The sequence below is a fragment of the Pseudopipra pipra genome, chromosome 1, assembly GCF_036250125.1.
Source record: "Pseudopipra pipra isolate bDixPip1 chromosome 1, bDixPip1.hap1, whole genome shotgun sequence".
Lineage (NCBI taxonomy): Eukaryota > Metazoa > Chordata > Aves > Passeriformes > Pipridae > Pseudopipra > Pseudopipra pipra.
Genome location: NC_087549.1, coordinates 96,315,463 through 96,334,316, shown reverse-complemented (window position 1 = coordinate 96,334,316; position 18,854 = coordinate 96,315,463). Strand labels below are relative to the sequence as shown.

General features: G+C 36.2%; 1 protein-coding gene and 1 long non-coding RNA gene across 2 annotated transcripts in view; one reads left to right on the top strand and one right to left on the bottom strand.

The window, feature by feature from the left end:
* The window catches only part of CTDP1 (CTD phosphatase subunit 1), a 100,496-nt gene that overhangs the window by 19,876 nt on the left and 61,766 nt on the right, over positions 1–18,854 (bottom strand). Inside the window, exon 12 of the mRNA XM_064666279.1 lies at positions 13,439–13,617. Coding sequence (XP_064522349.1) covers positions 13,439–13,617 — 179 coding nt within the window. The remainder of the gene's footprint in view (positions 1–13,438; positions 13,618–18,854) is intronic.
* Positions 11,260–15,067, top strand: LOC135419651 (uncharacterized). The gene is made up of 3 exons (XR_010433073.1): positions 11,260–11,471; positions 14,241–14,430; positions 14,526–15,067. It is a non-coding gene; the product is annotated as an uncharacterized LOC135419651 (long non-coding RNA).

The following is an 18,854-nucleotide window of genomic DNA, read 5'->3' as shown; positions in this document are numbered from 1 at the left end:
TTTCAGTCTTTAAGTGATTACGGTGATTGAGAGGTGCCTGATAACCAGAGGAATGCAAATGTCACTCCTATCTTTAAAAACAGCAGGATCAAGGGAACTACAAGGCAGGTCAGTCTCACCTCAGGCCCTGAGAAGATGAAGGAGCAGCTGATCTGGGAAACTATTTCCAGCCACATGAAGGACAAGGTGATCAGGAGTGGCGAGCACAGCTTCACCAACAGGAAACTGCTTGGTCAAACTCATAAACTCCTACGATGAAATGACTGGCTTGGTAAATGAGGGGAAAGTAGAGAATACTAAGGACTTTGACACCATCTCTCACAAGATCCTCATAGATCTACTCTCACAAGATCCCTACTGTTGATGTAGGGATAGGGTGTGGATTTAATCAACATGTACAAAATCCTGAAGGGATAGTGTAAAGAAAATAGAGCTAGGCTCTTCTCAGTGGTGCCCAGTGACAGGACAAGAGGCAACAGGCACAAATTAAAATATAGGAGGTCTCCTCTGGACATCAGGAAACAGTTGCTCACTGTGATGGTGATTAAGCACTGGCTCAGAGAGCTTACTGAGGCTTCATCCTTGGAGATACTAAAAACTGCAGCATCCTTGGAGATAATAAAACCCTGCCTCTCTGTCTCTTTTGAGAAATCCTGTCTTACACAGGATTGTCATCAAACACCAGAAATTTCATGATTGCGCAAAGAGCCTGATGCAGAACAAATGCTAGAACAGACTTGCAGAGACATGAAATCATTCATCTTACCTGCTATGGGAGCTACTCCCAGTGCTGAGCACCTGGGCACCCATGTGAGGGCCAGAACTTGAGGAGACTGTACTCACCTCTGGCACTCTCCCTCCCTTGCTTGTTCTCCCCATCTTTCACCCAAATATATTCCAAAACTTTTGGAAAAAACAGTGGCATGCTGGTTCTGCTTCCACCACCACAACACTAGAGCACAGAGATGGGCAGACAGCTAGATGACTTGCTATAATGAGATCTACTTTTCCCATAATTTTCATCCTCCATTGCCTCAAATACAACTCAAACCCATCCATTACATTCTTCCCACGTCTGGCTGTGCCAGTCATAATCAATCACTGCATAGTCTCTAGTGCTTTACAGACTGATGCATCAGCTCTCACAGAGAAAAAAGGACCATAGCTGAACAAATCTGGGCTATACATTACAAAGACAAGACATTAAGAGATCTATCTTTGCAAACCCGCTGAAAATTTGAATCTCTTCCTCCCTGACAACTCATGATACCAGAAGATAACAGAAAAATCAGAAAATAAGAACAGCTTCCTGTGGCTGGAAGGGTTTCCAGAGTCTCATCTGTCTCATTCTGAATTTGGGTTGGCGGTTCCTTATAAATTCTGTAAAGGAAAAACTTCTCAAGGGATACTTGAGGTTTCTGGACAAAATCTGCAGAATCCAAGAGACTTGCTTTCTAACTGAAGCATTCCTTCTGTTCACCTGGACATATCTATATTTGTGCCTACATTTTTTATGTGGACAAAACACAATTTCAAGCAAGAACACACAACACTATACCTTTGAAAACACTGGTAACTCATGACTAAGGCTCTACAGAGAACAGAGTGAATAAGTGCATCATACATTCCATTTTCTGATTTTCTCAATGCAGCAGTAGCTCACATATCTAAAACTGAAGATGGTACAAACTGCCTGTTAGGTTCTCCCTGAGTGTGTAAGAAAATGTGTTTGTACACACTAGAAATAATTAAGCTGTTGGGCTGCTTGCTTTCCGAAGTAAGCATCCTGAACAGGAGAACAATCTTAGTTATTGCAGCTTTTCACCTTTAAGTCTTCCTGCAGGTTGTAAATACAATTCATACACACAGTCAAGAGAAGACTTTCTAATATAAATCATAACTTCTCAGTGTAAGAGGATGACACTAGAGTCCTACAGACAACATTATAGGAGTAAAGCCAACTATAAAATTGCAGAGAAGACTTCTCTGAAAAAAAACCTAGGCAAACTGCAATAACTTTTTTCTCTAACACATTGAATATTCAAATTCATTTTCTCAAGTATTTTTCTTAGTTTTCTTGAAAACCACAGGCACACTGTTTACCAACAAGACTAATTAGCAGCTGCAAACACAACTGTAATTTAGTCTGCAACTTAACTGAAGTTATAGTACGTATATTTTTAGTAACAGCTTGAAAATTCAGGCCATTAAATTCATTAACAAGCTTGAAGATACGAATGACTCATCTACTTAAGTGCTTTTATAAAAAACCTAAGCCATACATTCATTTGCTTATATAGCTGATTTTGCCATTCATCAGTGTCATGCTTATAATTTAAGTAATTTACGACTTGAAATTTTAAAATAAAGCAATGTACTGCAATGTCCCAACATTTAAGGGATCAAGAAATAACTACAAAATTGTGTTTGCTGTCTAGATATGAGACTATCAAAAGTGATAAAAAAAGGAATTGAACCCTGTAAGTGTATTGAAGTTTAAACAGAATAATTCCAGTGACTTTTCTACCATTGCCCTGTTGACACTGTATGTACTGAGAAAATACATTTGGCATTTATGCATGTGGCCACACAGCTGATTAAACTCAGAAAGAGGGTTTTACTCTGGACAAGCCCTCAGCTCATTTTGCAGATTGAAGATGTATTAGGGGCTGGTGCATGGAGTTAAACCCCAGCTTATAATGATCTAAAGGAAATTATGAACTCCAAGACCCCTCGGGGAGGCACACCAAAGTTTTGCTTCAAAGGTGCACTCCATATCTGGACTAAAACATGCACACTCACCATCACCATTTGCTTCTCTGCTGAGAGCTGAGTACCTAATATATACACAGGAACTTCATTTCCCATAACTGCTTTCAAACATTTACCATCACATGTACTATAGTTTCCCCCTCTGATTTATCTCTGAAGAAATCTGAAATAAATATCCATTTATTTTATGCTTTTGCTAATTTTGTTTTCTAAATAGTCACAGTAGTTCAAACTATACTTGATGATTCATGAGCTTTTAGATTTTTCCACATGAACTTTTCTATATGAGATCAAAAAGTTTAATTCCTTTAAATTAGGAAAAAAATAAAAAGCTTCTTTACCACAGGAGCATCAGAAAACTAAACACAAAAGCTGAAAGTGAAGGATACACAGACCAGGTCTGGAGGATTAAGACAGTAATGTAAAGATCACTTCTCTTTAAAAACTCAACAAATTGGTACAGATTTTATCTTAAAAATCCCCCTGGGGAAAAGTCCTCTCAATCAGAGAGCATATAACAAATGAAGAAGAAAATTATTTTTCACCGAGTTGGTAATTTTGAGGTTATTTACTCGTATTAGAGAACTCCAATCAGTTTTTCTAAAAGGTAATGTCAACCTCCCTTTCTAACAGCATTATCCTCTTCTGTGTCAGATCTCCCAGATACCCTTCCATTTGTAGAAATTATTTTTTTCTTTTCCTTTCTTTTTTAAATAGAAATGTAACATTCAACATAACAAACAATTTAGTCAGGCATGTCTGACTTTTTTCCCTCTACTATCAAATAAAATACCATATTGAAAATAGCACCACACATTCCTTAGACCACACCTATCTACCAGTAACTTTCAGCATCTTTCAACCCCTCTGTGGGTTTACAAGTGTCTGCATTTTCACTTTCTACTGACACCTCAATGCTGCAAAACCCTGATATAACTCTCATACACACATTTTTCAATCCAACATTTCCATATGGTTTAAAGTTATATGACATCACATGCCATAGATACACCTCATAGTTTTGGAGAAGGAGGAAAAAAATACAACCTCTAGTTTTAAAGGGCATTCATTATAGCAGAATGGAGACTTAACTAAATTTAATATTGAGAAAAAACTTGAAAATCACATTTTTGGCACACAAAAATCTACAGAGACCTTTCTATTAGTAAAAACTTCCTAGGAAGATTATACAGAACAAAGCAGAGCAAATTAGGTATAATCCTTTCACAGCAATGGAATTTTGAATCTTTTGTGAAAAGCAATCTATATGAAGCATTACAACCCCTCCAATGCATCCAACAAAGTGAACACGTTAGCCAATTAAGACATGGCAAATAAGTAAAATATTTGTTTTGCAAATATAATTTCAAATGTTTTGTATAAAAGAGCTGGACGATTCAATCTTAAAGTCAAAAAGATTTCTTGAATGTTAAGAAAAGACAACTCAATCAGTAAAGTAGCTTTGAAATAGCATGTAGCATTAACACCTTAAACCTTTTACAAAAAACTATTTTCAAAGGAATTTCTCTCTGTGTCTATTTTGTCCAAATTCAGAAAACTTCTGAATTTCTCAGTGTATATAGTTTTCAAAATATAATGTGAATGGAAAGCTGTAAGATTCTTCAATATTTTCCTTCAACATTGAGGGGGCTGTGTCTATAAACCAGGCACAGAAATACATATTTAACCCCTTAAGTCACCTGAAATGTAGATCTAAAGAGAGAATCCCTCGTGACTTTGACCAAGTCTGTGTGTTCCTTGTACTCCTTTCTGCTCACATAAGAAAAAATCTTCAGAACAAAAAGCAGACTTTAAAAAGAAGTGAACAATACCCTATAAATAGCCAAAGGCTGAATACTGTCTGACCTAGCTAGAAGGGACAGCACAGTGACCTCAGGAGTTAGTGGTATCCTTCATACTCTTAACCCTGTTCTGTGAGCCTGGCAAACTTTGCTGGAGAGAAAAATGTTAAGCTCCAGATAAACTCTGTTTGGTAGCTTTCTTACAAAATAGGTGTCTCTCTAGTGGAAAAACACAGGAATGTTAAGCTGAAAAAGAAAACAGAACTGTGTAGTCCCTCCCCACAGGAAGCACTCCTTTCCCCTTGCTTGACTAAATGACTTGCCTGCAACAATACTGCTCTTGAACACAAGGTAACTATAACTTTCTGATATGAGGAGACACTGAAGAACAGCAAGTGGTCAGCATAGTGACTTATTTTCTGGGCCATGAGTAACAAACAGGCCTCACAGTTCTTTTGGTTGCTGCAGCCAGAAAAAGTAATTTTACTCTAACAAGTTGATCTTAGCATGGTGGAGGCAAAAAACCAACCCTTTGCCCTGCTCTTTCCCCTCTGACAAAAAATACAGATAAGCACTGCCTGCAGCTAACAGCTTGCTCAGGGCAGAAGTCATGCCTGATCTCCCATTTTTCTATAATAACCAGAAAGGAAAAAGCAAGTAGTTTCTCTTAACAGTGAGCTTAAACCTATATTCTATAATACTTTTACATTAATTACAGAATAACTCAGCATTTTACAAGAATGATGTTTAACCTCATTAATGATGAGACAAAGCTTCCCATCTTCTAGTCACACTGTTATAGGACTTACATTGTCATAACCATTCTAATGGTTATTTTCTATATTGCAAAAGTCTTCAAATAGTCCTTCAAAAGAAAGACTGGTTTAGCAAACTGCCATGTTACTCTCACTTGCAAATGAAGCACAATCCATTACATATAGATAATATTTGTGAGGCCACAGCATAAGAATGCTATGATTTGCATCTTTAAGGAAAAAGAAATCTAGTCTAAAGATAATAAGTGGGGTGATAAACAGAAAGATGCTGGCAAGTAGATGCAGTTTTAATAGTAATATTTCCAGCTCCTGATTCCTCCTACTGCATTTTTTAATTCTCCATTGATAGTTATAAAATGCATCCAATATGATGTTGGAGCAGTTGAGTTTGTCAATGACTTCTCTCGACACCTGCAATTACATTCTAAGACTGTTGAACTTTTCTGATTCAAAATCCACTTAATTTTCAGGTTTCAGTTAAAGCTCCAGAGATCAATGAGTAAAGACACACACAGAATAACTCCCAAATATTTAGTGAAACTTTATGATAAAGATTGCTATAGGGAAGGAATCACTTAAGAGCTTGGACAGTTATTTCACTTCAATCAAATCTACTTTTCATGGAAACAGCTACTCAAATGAAACTGTGGTCTGTAACTACACTTTTCAAGTATAAATATCCTTTGCACAGCTTGCTCTTAAAAATAATCTTTTCTACTTTATAACAAAGACAAGGACCAAAGGGTGGGATTTATCTTAGCAGATGTAGACATTCAAAGTCATCGAAACAAAGTATCTCCCCAAACTACTTTTTCCTCTGAGGAGAGATGGGGATAGAATGCCTGGTTGGGAAATACGTGTATTTGGAGTGCGACCATTTTACCAGGAATTTGAGAGACAAAAGAAAGACAAATCTGAGAATCAACCTAAGCAGTATATCTGAAACAAAAGTACCAACTGTCAAAAGAAATAGTGTTCTAACAACTTAAAGAATGCAGTTAAGTGTGGATGGGATGCACCTCAGTTAACTAAAGCAACCCTAGTGAGCCTTTGAAGGTGGTCACTAGTCAGATCCTAACCATATCAAAGACTGCGGCTAAAGGATGTCTGCTTTGCAGGACATCTCTTTACTTTTAGAATCCTAAACATTCTGGATTACAGAACTTTTATAGTTTCTCTAGCAGGAAATATTTGTTATTACTTTACTAATCTCATAAAATGGGGATGGGCTAAAATGTGCTGAACAAACAGTTGGGAGAAACACAATACCTGGAACTTTGCCACATTTGGACAATTTTCAAGAAGGCCTAAAAAGGCACAACCTTCATACATAAAGAATCTATCAAGTGAGATACAACACTCCAAAAATCAAGAGTTACCAAGCCATCTTACTTTTTTTTCAGTACAGCAAAGCTAGTATGGTTTTTTTTTCCTTCTCCTTTCATATTAAACTTTGTCCCCCCTCAGCTTAAATGGCTGAATCTTTTTTTACTCAATTCTTCCAAAAGCAATGAAATGTAAAGCACAGAGCAAGTCTGAAAGTATTTTAGCTCTAACAGTTTGTCTGGCAAACTTAGATGCCAGTAAAATGGAGTTATGCAAGAAGGCAGTGTCAGACAACTTAATGCTACTGATCTCACCTATTAAATTGTTTACCAAAAGACCATTTCTGCAAAGACAAATGCCTTCCACCACAACAGCTTACCACTTGCCAAACCCTTCATTCTGCCTGGTTTGCTTTTTAGCCCTTTTAATCTAAGTAAGCCCAAAAGGACCTCAAATTTAACAGGCTCGTAGGTGTTACAGCAGTGTGATTTCTACTTGGTACAACAGCAAAAAGTTTGGTTTGGATAAGTATTTTAAGTATTTACCCCACATGAAAAGAGAACCCCATAAAACCTTTATCAGGCTGCAGTTTAATAATTATGCAGTTGCTCTTTGCTACCTCCTCACACCCCTACAATACATTTTTACAAGACAACTGTATGCACATCAGCAGTTACATTTTATAACCATAAGCATTTAATGGCAAGCCTAAATAACTAGGAATATTCTGAGAATATAAGCTGATCCTAACATACTAGCAAACAGTGTGAATAAGTGGAGTGAAAAATGGGAGAGATACAGTATAAATACTTTAACATCAAATTTTCTTTATGAGAAAATGTATATACATAAACTCAAAAATATTTCTGTGTTAAGAAAAAAAGCAAAGTATCAAATACAAACACTCATTTCCTGCGTGTTTTTGATTTTATGGCTTAATAATAAGGATCTAACAACGCCTTCTGAATTTTTTTTTTTTTGTTTCCCTTTATTCAATCCTCTAGAACCTGGATCTACACTTTTCTAGTTGGCAAACAGTGAAAGGAACTTGTTCATTCAACACAGCACAGAGGGTAGAATACTTGGGACTAGACACATTTAAAAAAAAATCACTTTTAGAGGAAAAAACATTAATTAAAATGGCTTTAAAAAGCTTTTATTATCCCAGTATTGATTTTCTCATGTGGAAATTTTGGGTAACACAACAGCTTTCAAGTAAAACCATTCCTAAATGAAAACTTACATTTAATGTTTACAGTAGACTCTAATTCAAAAATGATATTTAAGTACAGAAGCAAATTATGCTTTGCACGCCCAGAGTCCTCTTCCATTTTAGAGTCTTCATCAAAATCACTTCCAAACAGAAATGACATTAAAATTTTGCAGAACAGCCGGTTCATGTGAAAATAGCAAGATGTGCTGCCAACAGGAGTGCTTGTCTTTAGAAGCTGATCATGGACTTCAGTCTGGAGAGTTTCACAATTGCTTCCGGGAAAAAACCTAACTGAAACTGCAGTAATTTTTTAATTGCTTATGTGGACTACATCAAGGAGTCCATTTACTTCCAAACTGTCAGAAATGTAAAGAAATTCAGTGATTTAAACATACTCCTAACTTGCTCCAGCTATGAAAACAGTTGTTGTAACAAGAAAAATTTGTGCCATGAGGAAAGAACAAAAATTTCCACTTTGGAAGTTGAATGCAATCAATAGTTTTGAGAAAAATGAAGTCAGTGGTAGTTTCAGTTCTTAATGCCTCAAAATACCCCTTTGAATAGCCTTTTAAACTCTTCACAAGAGTACTGTACAGACTCGAAATACACGGACCAGTCCAGGTGTTTTACTCCCTATATAAGTTTTAAACCCAAGAAAAAAGGAATTGTGGCAAAAAAATCCAGTCAGAATTTTGTTCTGTTATGTAAAAAAATATTAACCACATTGTGTTATTACCTGAAGCATGTTTTCTTCTCCCAGATGTTTAATTTGGAATGTTGAATTAGACTGAACTTACAGGAACTAGATGAATCATGAGAGACAAATTTGGGCTGCTCTCTGTGAAATAGACTTGAATCTTCATAAGTGTAATAATTTATAAAATTGGAGATATCACATCCTCTATATTGAGCTTCCTTTACTTCCTCCACCTTTAGAAAAGCGATTTCCAGGGAAGCACCTTCAAGCTGACAAATATCACTTATCACTGCAAATTCTTAGGGCAAACCAGCCTTTCCCACAACTGAGAGAGGAGATGGTTACCTGTCAAGGATCTCTAATTTTTTAGAGTTTAGGTCTGGTTTTTTGCCTACTCCATAATTATACGTTCTCTTCAAAGGCTGAGTGGGTTTCCTCCTTTGTTAAGGAGACATACTCTCACTAAAATGGAGGGAGATGCTCCTTAAAATGCAATATTTGAGTAGGAAAACTACATTTATTTACCAAATTACATTAAGGAACAACAATGAGCCGCTGCTCCTATCAATTGATTTGGGATTCATGATATCATTGCCAAAATCAATAAATGGGCTGTATTTGCTTCCTGTAGTTTTCCAGCAATCCTAACTCTATGCAGAGATCTTAAACCCCTTAACCAAGGCTGCAAGATTCAACCTAATTCACCAACGCTTAACTGAAATGTTGCCTCTGCAACACAAAGATAGATGTAATAAGCTTTGAGGGAACACAGTCTTTAAAATGAGACATTTTCATCTGTAATCCCACAGCCACTGGCATGGCAGGCCCACAGCCAAAACCACGGTGCAGTTCTACAAATGAGCTGATACTCCAGTTCTGGCCAATTTCAACAGTAATAATCTCCTGTTCTTATAGAGGGAGTCTGAACGGGAGATTTTCAGAAGTGCCTCACTATTACACATGGCAAAACTCTAATGCTCCAGAAACATGAGTAGTTCAGAATGACCCCATATCACAGAGATTCAAACTCTGAAGTGATTACTTGGGAGAAGCTATATCAATGAGAGCAAAATAAAGTTCAATTTTCTTCAGACAAAATTTTCCAATTATCTGCAACAGCAAATAATTGTTTACCTTTTTTTTTTTGTTCACTCTAGAATCAAGGCTAATGTTTTCTGCAACATCCAAGCACTGACCACATACAGAAATTTTGATCCCCTTTTATTTTGCAGTTAGCCATCACTGAGCGTCCCCTTAAACAAAATCTACTCCAAGGGAAAGGAGCTAATGAAAGATTTAATTCTTAAAATTAACTTCACACAACGTATTTTTTCTAGGGTGACCTTACACAGAAGCTCTTTAACAGACAGATTACTTGATGATGCTGATGCAACAAATGATCCAGGAAGCAGGAAAGGATGAGTTAAAACCATCAATAACTCTAAAATTTAGATCTTCAGCTTTTCTATATCAAAACAACAGTATACTCACATCATCTAGACAGGAATTCTGGAAGAATATACAGTGTAATAACACTACAACTTTACTTGTGAAACAATGCAATGAGCTGTTTGGGTAAGAAAATAGATGAGCCATCATTCTTTGGAAGAATGCTTGAATTTCTACAATTATTTCATCAGCCATATTTGAGATGTGCTGTTGGCTATTAAAGGTACTTTCAACAAGCCTTTGGCCATATACAAGTTAGTTCCTTAGTATGTTTTGGATAGTTTGTCACTGAAATTGTTTTCGAAAAAAATCCCAGACTACAACAAATCTGACAGCCTGGAAAGCACTGAGCTGTAAAAACTTAAGTCCCAAGATTCTCAAAACAGAGTGTCTGCAGACTGGGAACTGGAATAAAGTTACAGTGACAGTGAATGTACTGGTTCAATTAGGATGAAAGATGTCATCAACAAAACTTTGCACAGGAGTTTGCAGCAGCCTTTTCTGTCACTAAGAAGAAAGGAAAACTATAGTTTCTGTCTTCTAGAAGAGTGACTGTTATAAGGAAGTCACTCCTTACATGTTGTATTATATTTGAAAGAAAACACTTGCGAATTAAAATATCACCGTTGTTTTTAAAAGTCTAGTAAATGGGCACAGAAAAGACAGTTGAGGGACTTCTGAGGCTCTGAGTTCAATTTTCCTTGATTATCAACTAGCAAAGGATGTAGGAAAATGATATGGTTTGAAGCTGGTTCCCTGCTAAGTCTCCAAACCTCACCACAAAAACTCCCCCCGCCTCCTGAACCAAGGGAAAAGAAAAAAAAAAACCAAGAGAACCGAAACAAGAGAGAAACAGCTAAAGTAATATATATAAATATATTTACACTTATATTACAGTTATATACAATTGAAATATATATACAATTTCAGAAGGAAAAGGGAAAGGGGAGGGGGAAGGGAAAAAAGGAACAAAACCAAAATAAAATATACATGATCAATAGCCCAAGATCTAGCAACTAAAAGAATTAGCAAAAGAATATCTTACTACTCTCCCTGGGACAACAGAAAGTCATGCTGGAACGATTGCCAGCAACCTCTGCCTCCCTAGGTCGACAAGGCCTTACCAGGCCTCACTCCCCAACACGACAGACTCAACAGCAGGGAACCTGCACCTCCAAGCCGCCGGAAGGAAAGAGAGCAAAGGCCTCTCCTCCTTTTTTCTTATAGTCTGGCTTACGTAAAAATCGTAGGGAATACTGGGTAAATCTGGGCCCTTCCTTGGTTACAAACTGGTCACCAAGGAAGGCCTAGACTTAACTACCACAGAAAAATACTGCATTTCCCCTCCCCTAGTAGCTATAAGTTTTCCCAAAGATTACTTTTTTCCTCCATGCTTGAGAGCTTCAAAAGTGGCCCCAATCAGAGAAATGATCAAGGTATTCTGTAGATATCAAGACTGAAGACTAACATTAAACTTAAGTGCTAGATTTTGTCTTATAAGTGCTGTGGTTCCAGTGTCACTAACTGCTGGAGAGGTACAATGGAACAATGCTTACCAGAAACCTACAGCCTCTGCAGACCTCATCTCTGCTAGGAATGAGTTGAGCCAGAACAGAGGAGTGCTGCATCGTATCTGGACTGTTTTTCTCTTGTTCATCTTTTGTTTTTCAGAGACTGTTACATTACCCTTCCTGTACAGTATCTCTTTAGGAGATACAACACTGACTGACCATGAAAACATCAATTTAAAGCTTCAAACTTAAAACGTAATTGGGATGACTGGCTCCTTTCCTATCAAGCAGAATTTCCTGCCTAATAGACACTGGGTTAGCATCTGAACCAGCACTTTGTATGTTTTCCAGCATGTCATTCAGGCTCAATCCTAAATGCAATTTAACAAACTGACAAGGAAACTCTTAAGAGGTCAAAAATAGAAAAGTTACTTAAGAAGCTGCTCAAAGACTTTATCCCAGGAGTAACACTACTATGTCTACATAGCTTCTGAGTGAAGAAGTATTGCCAAGCTTACTTACAACCTGTCCTGTATATAGAATACAAGTTAGAGCAAGTACATTTGTAATTATCTTTTTACCCCATACATAGAGAATAGTATTTAGTAATATTCCTTAATAGGATTCTTTTTTCCTTTGGTTTTTAGAAATTGATGTATTTTCTACACAATGAAACATGACAGTAATACTGTCATGAATTAACAGTGACATGCCACCACCATGACTCGTTGCTTCAAATTACATTCTAAAAACATTCATCACCTGCTTGCTTCCTCTTCCAACCTTTAGGAGAGAATTTTTCTTCTATCCATTTGAGACAAATTAAATTCTCATACCTTTAGATTGACTTTTTCTGAAGAACAATCATTAGAAAGACCGACAATAAAGTAAAAGGCTGTGCAAGCTTCCCATGTAGCTCCTTCTCCAATAAACCCCTGACACACAGAAACATTGCTACCCCAATCAAAATCTCCCCATAAATCTTTATATATAGCGTTCTGTCGCAGTTTTTGCAGTTTTTCTCATACCTGCTTTGTGTGCTAGAACAAAGTTCAGAAAAGTTAAAATAATGTAAATAAGTCGCTTAAGTCCTAGTACTTATATTAACCTCATTAAGAAAAAACCATTAGAGCGTAAATTCTTACAGCTGGGAACAGAGTTCGGTTAGAGAGCAGAAAGGAATATAACACACATCTGAGTCATGTTTGCACTTTCAGCACCTTGTGGTATGGGATGATGACTCCAGCAATTCTAAATTAAAAATGCTATAATCTTCATCTTATTCTAAAATGTTAGGCTTGAAAACTAGTAACAGGCTGTAAATTCAGAACCATTCATTAACATTATTAAAAGAAGCACTTACATATATTAAGTTCTAGTTCACTAGCAAATTGGTTGACAGACATCATTCAACAGTCAATGCTGGGATACTAAAATCAATTTTGAAGAAGAGACTAGCAAGTGTAAATTTCTTTCTGAGTAGAGAAGCATTTCAAGAACCTCATTGTTATCAATGACTCATACAAAAGTATCTAAAAAATTCAGGATGAAAAAAACCATAGCTTCCCAAAACCACGCTTTATTTTACTTAAAGTAACACTGCAGAGGACACAGTCCTATATCTGACACAGGATCAAGACTACTTTAAAAGCACAGTTGAGTAGACTTCAGTTCTTTCTGAACAGGCTGATTCTCAACAGACATTTACTGAGATGACTTCCTTAAATCAATCCCAAAACATTGCAGAAATAAGCATGACAATTTCAGACTTACGAGAAAATGTTACTTACATACAGAGGTTAATGACAGATTGGACTGTCAAAAAGCATGCTGAATAGTGCCTAAACACAACAAAACATTAATGCTGCTTCTTATATTTGAAAAATTCATACCTGGGTATACTGCCTGTTAAGCTTCTTTCACTTGATGATGATGACGATGATCCAGGTCTCTGATCTGTTTTCCTTCCTAGAGTCTCAGTTGCACTAGTTTGAGGTTTTTCACCTTCCTCTTCTGGCTTTTTTTTTTCACTATCGCTTTCATCACTGCCTTCTCCTAAGATGTCATCCACCTGCCAAAGAGTAGAGAGTCAGTGTATCTTCTAACAAACTACTCTGTATCAATCTTTCAGAATAATTGGGTTGCTCTTTATTAATCATTAAGAATATGCTTCAACTTTCCTTGGCCTTCCCCCTTGTAACAACTCTGGCAATATTCTGTTCAAATTGAATATATTCAGTTTATGCTTAGCTTAAGATAAATACATCTATACACATACATGATATAGTCACACAAGAAACTATTATAAAAGGAGTGCTGTCTTTTGAAATTAAAGAGACAGATGTTTTATACTATTGTTAACATATTGATGCATGTTTTCTATTACATAAATTTTATATTATCGTAACATATAGAATCATTTGGGCATATTAAAATCTCTAGTAAGTATTCTTACATTTACAGGTATTCCTTGATGCATATATAACTTCAAATAAGTCTATTCCTAAATAACACAGTATAAATGAAACAATGGACAAACCCCATTTTAAACAGATTGTCTGCTTCTACTAATTAATAAGGGTAAATCTAGCAAAAGGTTTACATATTTAGTTAAATAATTTTTTGGCCTTTGCTTCTGAAAAGTTAGCATAAGATTTGATAATCCTCTAAAAACATACAAATTTGTTCTGACAGGGCTGGATCTGCTGAAACCATCACTGAAAGCAAATCATACTCATGAGCCACCCTAATGAGCTTCAAAAGGTTATATTCTCTTTGAGTTAGCATTCAACCTTCAGAAAGAGACAAAACCACGAGAAAACATAGGTGAAGTTCTCATAGTCTCTCTATTGTGAATGGCAGAAGACATGGAAACAAGCTATGTGTGAGTATTGCTCTACTGATATTTCAGATTTTTTTCTTAGAAGCAGCTTATCTCAGAATAAGTTAAAATTTGCTTCACAATTACTCTGTTCTCAGTAATCCATACCTGCTTTATCAAGAAGAAAAACTCTGCATATGAACATGGACCAAGAGTCAAAGTTGCCCTCTGTTTAACAAACTCATTACAAGGTATACTTGTGAAAAACTATTTCTTCAAATATCTATTTGTTTCAGAGTTCCACAACTCAAGCTAGTACTGGATTTAAAAATCCAGGCTATACTATCCTTGTCTGGAATGATTTCTACACAAAATGAAAAGTAACTTGCAAGATTCTTAGATCTACAGTTTAAGCTGTTCTTCTATTTGCCCTTGTTTTGGTACATTTTCACTACCTGAAACATTGCTGTCCAATGCCCAACTCTTTCACTGTGAAAGCTGCAAAGAAAGCATAATAAAAATGGAACCACATACCAGCTTAGTGCATCTAAACACAGATGACAGTTTCAGGTAGAAACTGTAGGAATTATTATGTCAAATCAAATTACATTGGTCCAAAAATGTTTTTCCTATGAGCAGAAGTTGTCATATGCACAAAAAAAGTCTCAAGAGTTTAAGTATTACAGTTTGGGACAGGATGGCAGGGAGATGTTGCCTGTATAGTTTCGGTAGGAGACACTCAAGGTAGCCAACATGGCCAGCAATTGAGAGCCCAGTGGCAGCACAGATCTACAGCTCTAACAACTCTCCAGCAAGTCTTTAAAATTACACTGCTTCATTTCAAAAGCAATACTTTTTCGGATAGTCTTATATTTAAAACTACATTCTCTCTACTAAATATGTTAAGCTTTTCAAAGGACAAAGTTAGGCTGATAGACATTGAGTGTTACAAATGCTTCTCTCATACTTAAGTTTTATAGTCTTTTAAAATCTACTTTGTGTGAAGTTTTGACAGATTAGCAGTCTAGTTATTGCCATGTCTGTTTTTCTTTCATTCTGCACAATGACAACTATCCATTTGAACTCTGAATTACCATTTAGTATTAGAATTACTAAGTTAGTTGTACACATATATGTTCCATTTCTCTGAAAGGGCATATAAAATGCATGTATAAATCACAGAAATATGGCAAATTTTGAAAATCAGTGCATATGCAAACAGTGTGGAATGGCCCTTACAAACTACTTTAACTAGAAAGGCACCCAATACACAGATTCTGCCTAATTATTGACCAAATTGCAAATGTGCTGAAAAATACAAGTATTACATCTTCATCTTCCATAATTTTCAAAAGAAATGAAAAGCAAACCATGTTTTCATTACAGTAGTGAGATTTAAGCCCTTCACACTTGAAAAAATTAATAGGTAAAAAAAGTGCATTAACATCTAAGCACCAACTACCTATCTAGGCAGCTATCTAACTAATTTATTTATTAAAACTTCAAAGAACAAGGAAACTTAATCTTGTTCAGAACACGACAGATGCTGATGTACCAAGCACCAACTGCAACTTCAGCTTATATGATTTTATACGATTAGTAAAATGGAACATATAACACTTCACAACAAAATGCCAGCTAACACCAAATCTTACTGATAAGATACAGTGAGGGGATGCTTACTGCTTAAACACTACCATAGCAGCCATCTTTAAAATAAAGACTTTTATAATCCAGCAAGAATGATTAACAATGAAAAATAATGATTCATCTTTTAAAAATGACAAAATTGTTCCATTCAGCAAGAGAATGAAAAGGCTGACAATTCTTTTAAATGGCCAATTATAAAAGCCACAAAAAGTCCTCAGCTGACAAAGCACAAAGACCAAAGAGCAATGAGATTTTCAGTCTCATTCTCTGATTACAAGCTGAAAAGTACTTAAAGCTTTGTTAAAAAGAAAGTCAAAGCCTTCTGTAGTATTAACAAACCAGATCAGCTGGAAAACGTTTTTACTCCAGAAGTTGAGTTTACACATTCAAAATGAATCCAGACTCCAAGAAAATGCCAAAAAAGAAACTGTCATGAGCAACCTCAATTTGTTATAAAGATTTTGGCAATATTTTGGTACAGTATTTATGGATATGACAGAAATCTACAGTGATGCCTTAAGGTTTTTGGAAGTAGCAATTACATAAGCAGTAATGCAATGGCATATTAGAAAAAGAAAAGGAGGCGTGAATAAATTTCAATTCTTGTTTTTCAACTAGCAAGTACTTTAAAATCCAAGTTTTAATAGAACTGAGAAGCTACCTTAGCAACAGGACAACACTACTTCAGTGATCTCTCTTAAAAGTGGTACAACAGTCTGAAACAATTCTTTACTGGAATTACAGAAAATCCTACAAAAAGGAATAGGTTTCATAAACAGCTGTAAATTTTGTGCTCCAGTTCTGCACAGAAGATACACACATTTCTGCCCCCTCCACAGTCTTTCCAAAACGACCTTTGCTCCCACTGATCATTTAAATTAAGGGAAAATCAGAAAAAAACCCCCAAGTATTTAAAAAGAGTTCTTTAGGTATGTTTCTACTGCCACAAAAATGACTGTTCGTTGTTAGCAATGTAAACAATTAAACTGGTATTGACAGTAAGCACAGCTAAAAATCAGCTCCATTTCAGCATGAAACCTGCATGTCCTGAGCATGTATTTGAGATTGTGTTGAATACATTGCATCTTAGGACGAACTCGCAAAAACTAATATAATCTGCCATCTGAATGCACCAAAAGGTTTCTATATTTCAATACCTTATACTCCCCCCACAGTATATAAAGTAATAAAAAATAACTTAAAAATGAAAATCAGATGTACACTCAAGTACACCAGTAATTACAGGTATCTTCATGTAAAACACAGTGTTACCTCACCATATTCTTTAGAGATACTTTAAAATGCTGCTGTGTTCGGTGCCAGGGACCATGATGCTCTCTTAGCAGTTATTAAACATAAAAGCCAGCAGACCACCAGCTCTATCCAATTAGTGAGTAAATGGATGCTCTGCAAACAAATATAAGACTAAAAAAGACAAACAAGTGTTTTGTGCATGAATTCAAATTTCACTAGCTTTATCTGCACTGCATTTCCTTTAGTGCTCTTTCAATTACCTGAGTAAGTCTGACTCTCAGTGTTCCTATTCTGGATGATATACCTACATCATAAACGTGACCAACACAGATTTCTTTTAATACATATCTCAAACTGTAAGTGTAAGGTAAAAGTTTATATATATTATATAGATTATACGATATACATCTTGCTTTTCTTGTGGTATATTTTTGAGTGGGAGGTAATTGCCTTTTTCCTCTGTGAAGGGGCATTAACCATGTACAGCTTTCTTCAGTTTAGGCAGTAAACAGATTTCTGAGTTATACTGAAAATCAGGCCTTTGGAATGAGAACAAAACCAAACCTGTAACTTGTGCTTCCTGGCACTCGTGGTCCGGAATTGTTTTCATCTACTGTTATCAAACTGCACATAGAAATATTAGCAGCTCTTGGTAATGACCTACCAGTTTTAGGATGAAAAGCAATTATGTGAGAAGAAAAAGCTTTAAGTCTTAGCTCTATGCTGAGCATACTTCCTACACTCAAATTTGAAAAACAGCAATTTAAAAACCACCATGTGCAAGTTACTTAGAGGAGCTCCCACTGCAGTTCCTGAAGGTTGGACTGAGACCCTGCTGGGAAATGAGCAGTGGCAATACAGCCCCAAAAGCTGGAGTTCACAACACTGCTGACAGCATTGGCTACAACTCCTGCACATATTTTAATTGCAGCCCTGGGCAATAGAACGTGCTCCTAAAAGGCAGATACTGCAGGAAAGAAAACCAAACACATTGCCTGTATTCATTTGACCACTTAACTTTTGGAAATGAAAAGGTACAGTAATTGTGACTACAGCTGTACAATTCACTACATTTGAGTTTTACTACTGCAGTTAATACTTTGACTAGAATGAAATGTCACTTAGAGATTACTAAAATGCAACACTAATAATAATCCTGTATCCTTGCTCATGATTGAGACCTCATTCTTCAAAGAACACCATTGAAAAGTTCTGAGTAACTTTGAATTTCCCACCTAGAAATAAATTCCTAGATTTGAGTAGAAAATTCATAACCATTCTTAAGAACATCAAGAAGTTCTATGGCCAGAACTTGAAACTGCTAAAAGAAATGTGAGGTGCAGTCCTTTTTTGGTAATTAGGATGCCTCAAGTGCTGACTTAAGGACTGTAGGCAGGCAGTCCTTCTAAAACATGAACATTATTATAGGACAAGGGGGAATAGCTTTAAGCTGAAGCAGGATAGATTTAGATTACATACCAAGAAGATATTCTTTATTGTAAGGGTGGTGAAACACTGAAACTGGTTGCCCAGGGAAGTTGTGGATATACCATCCCTGGAAGCGTTCAAGGCCAGACTGGATG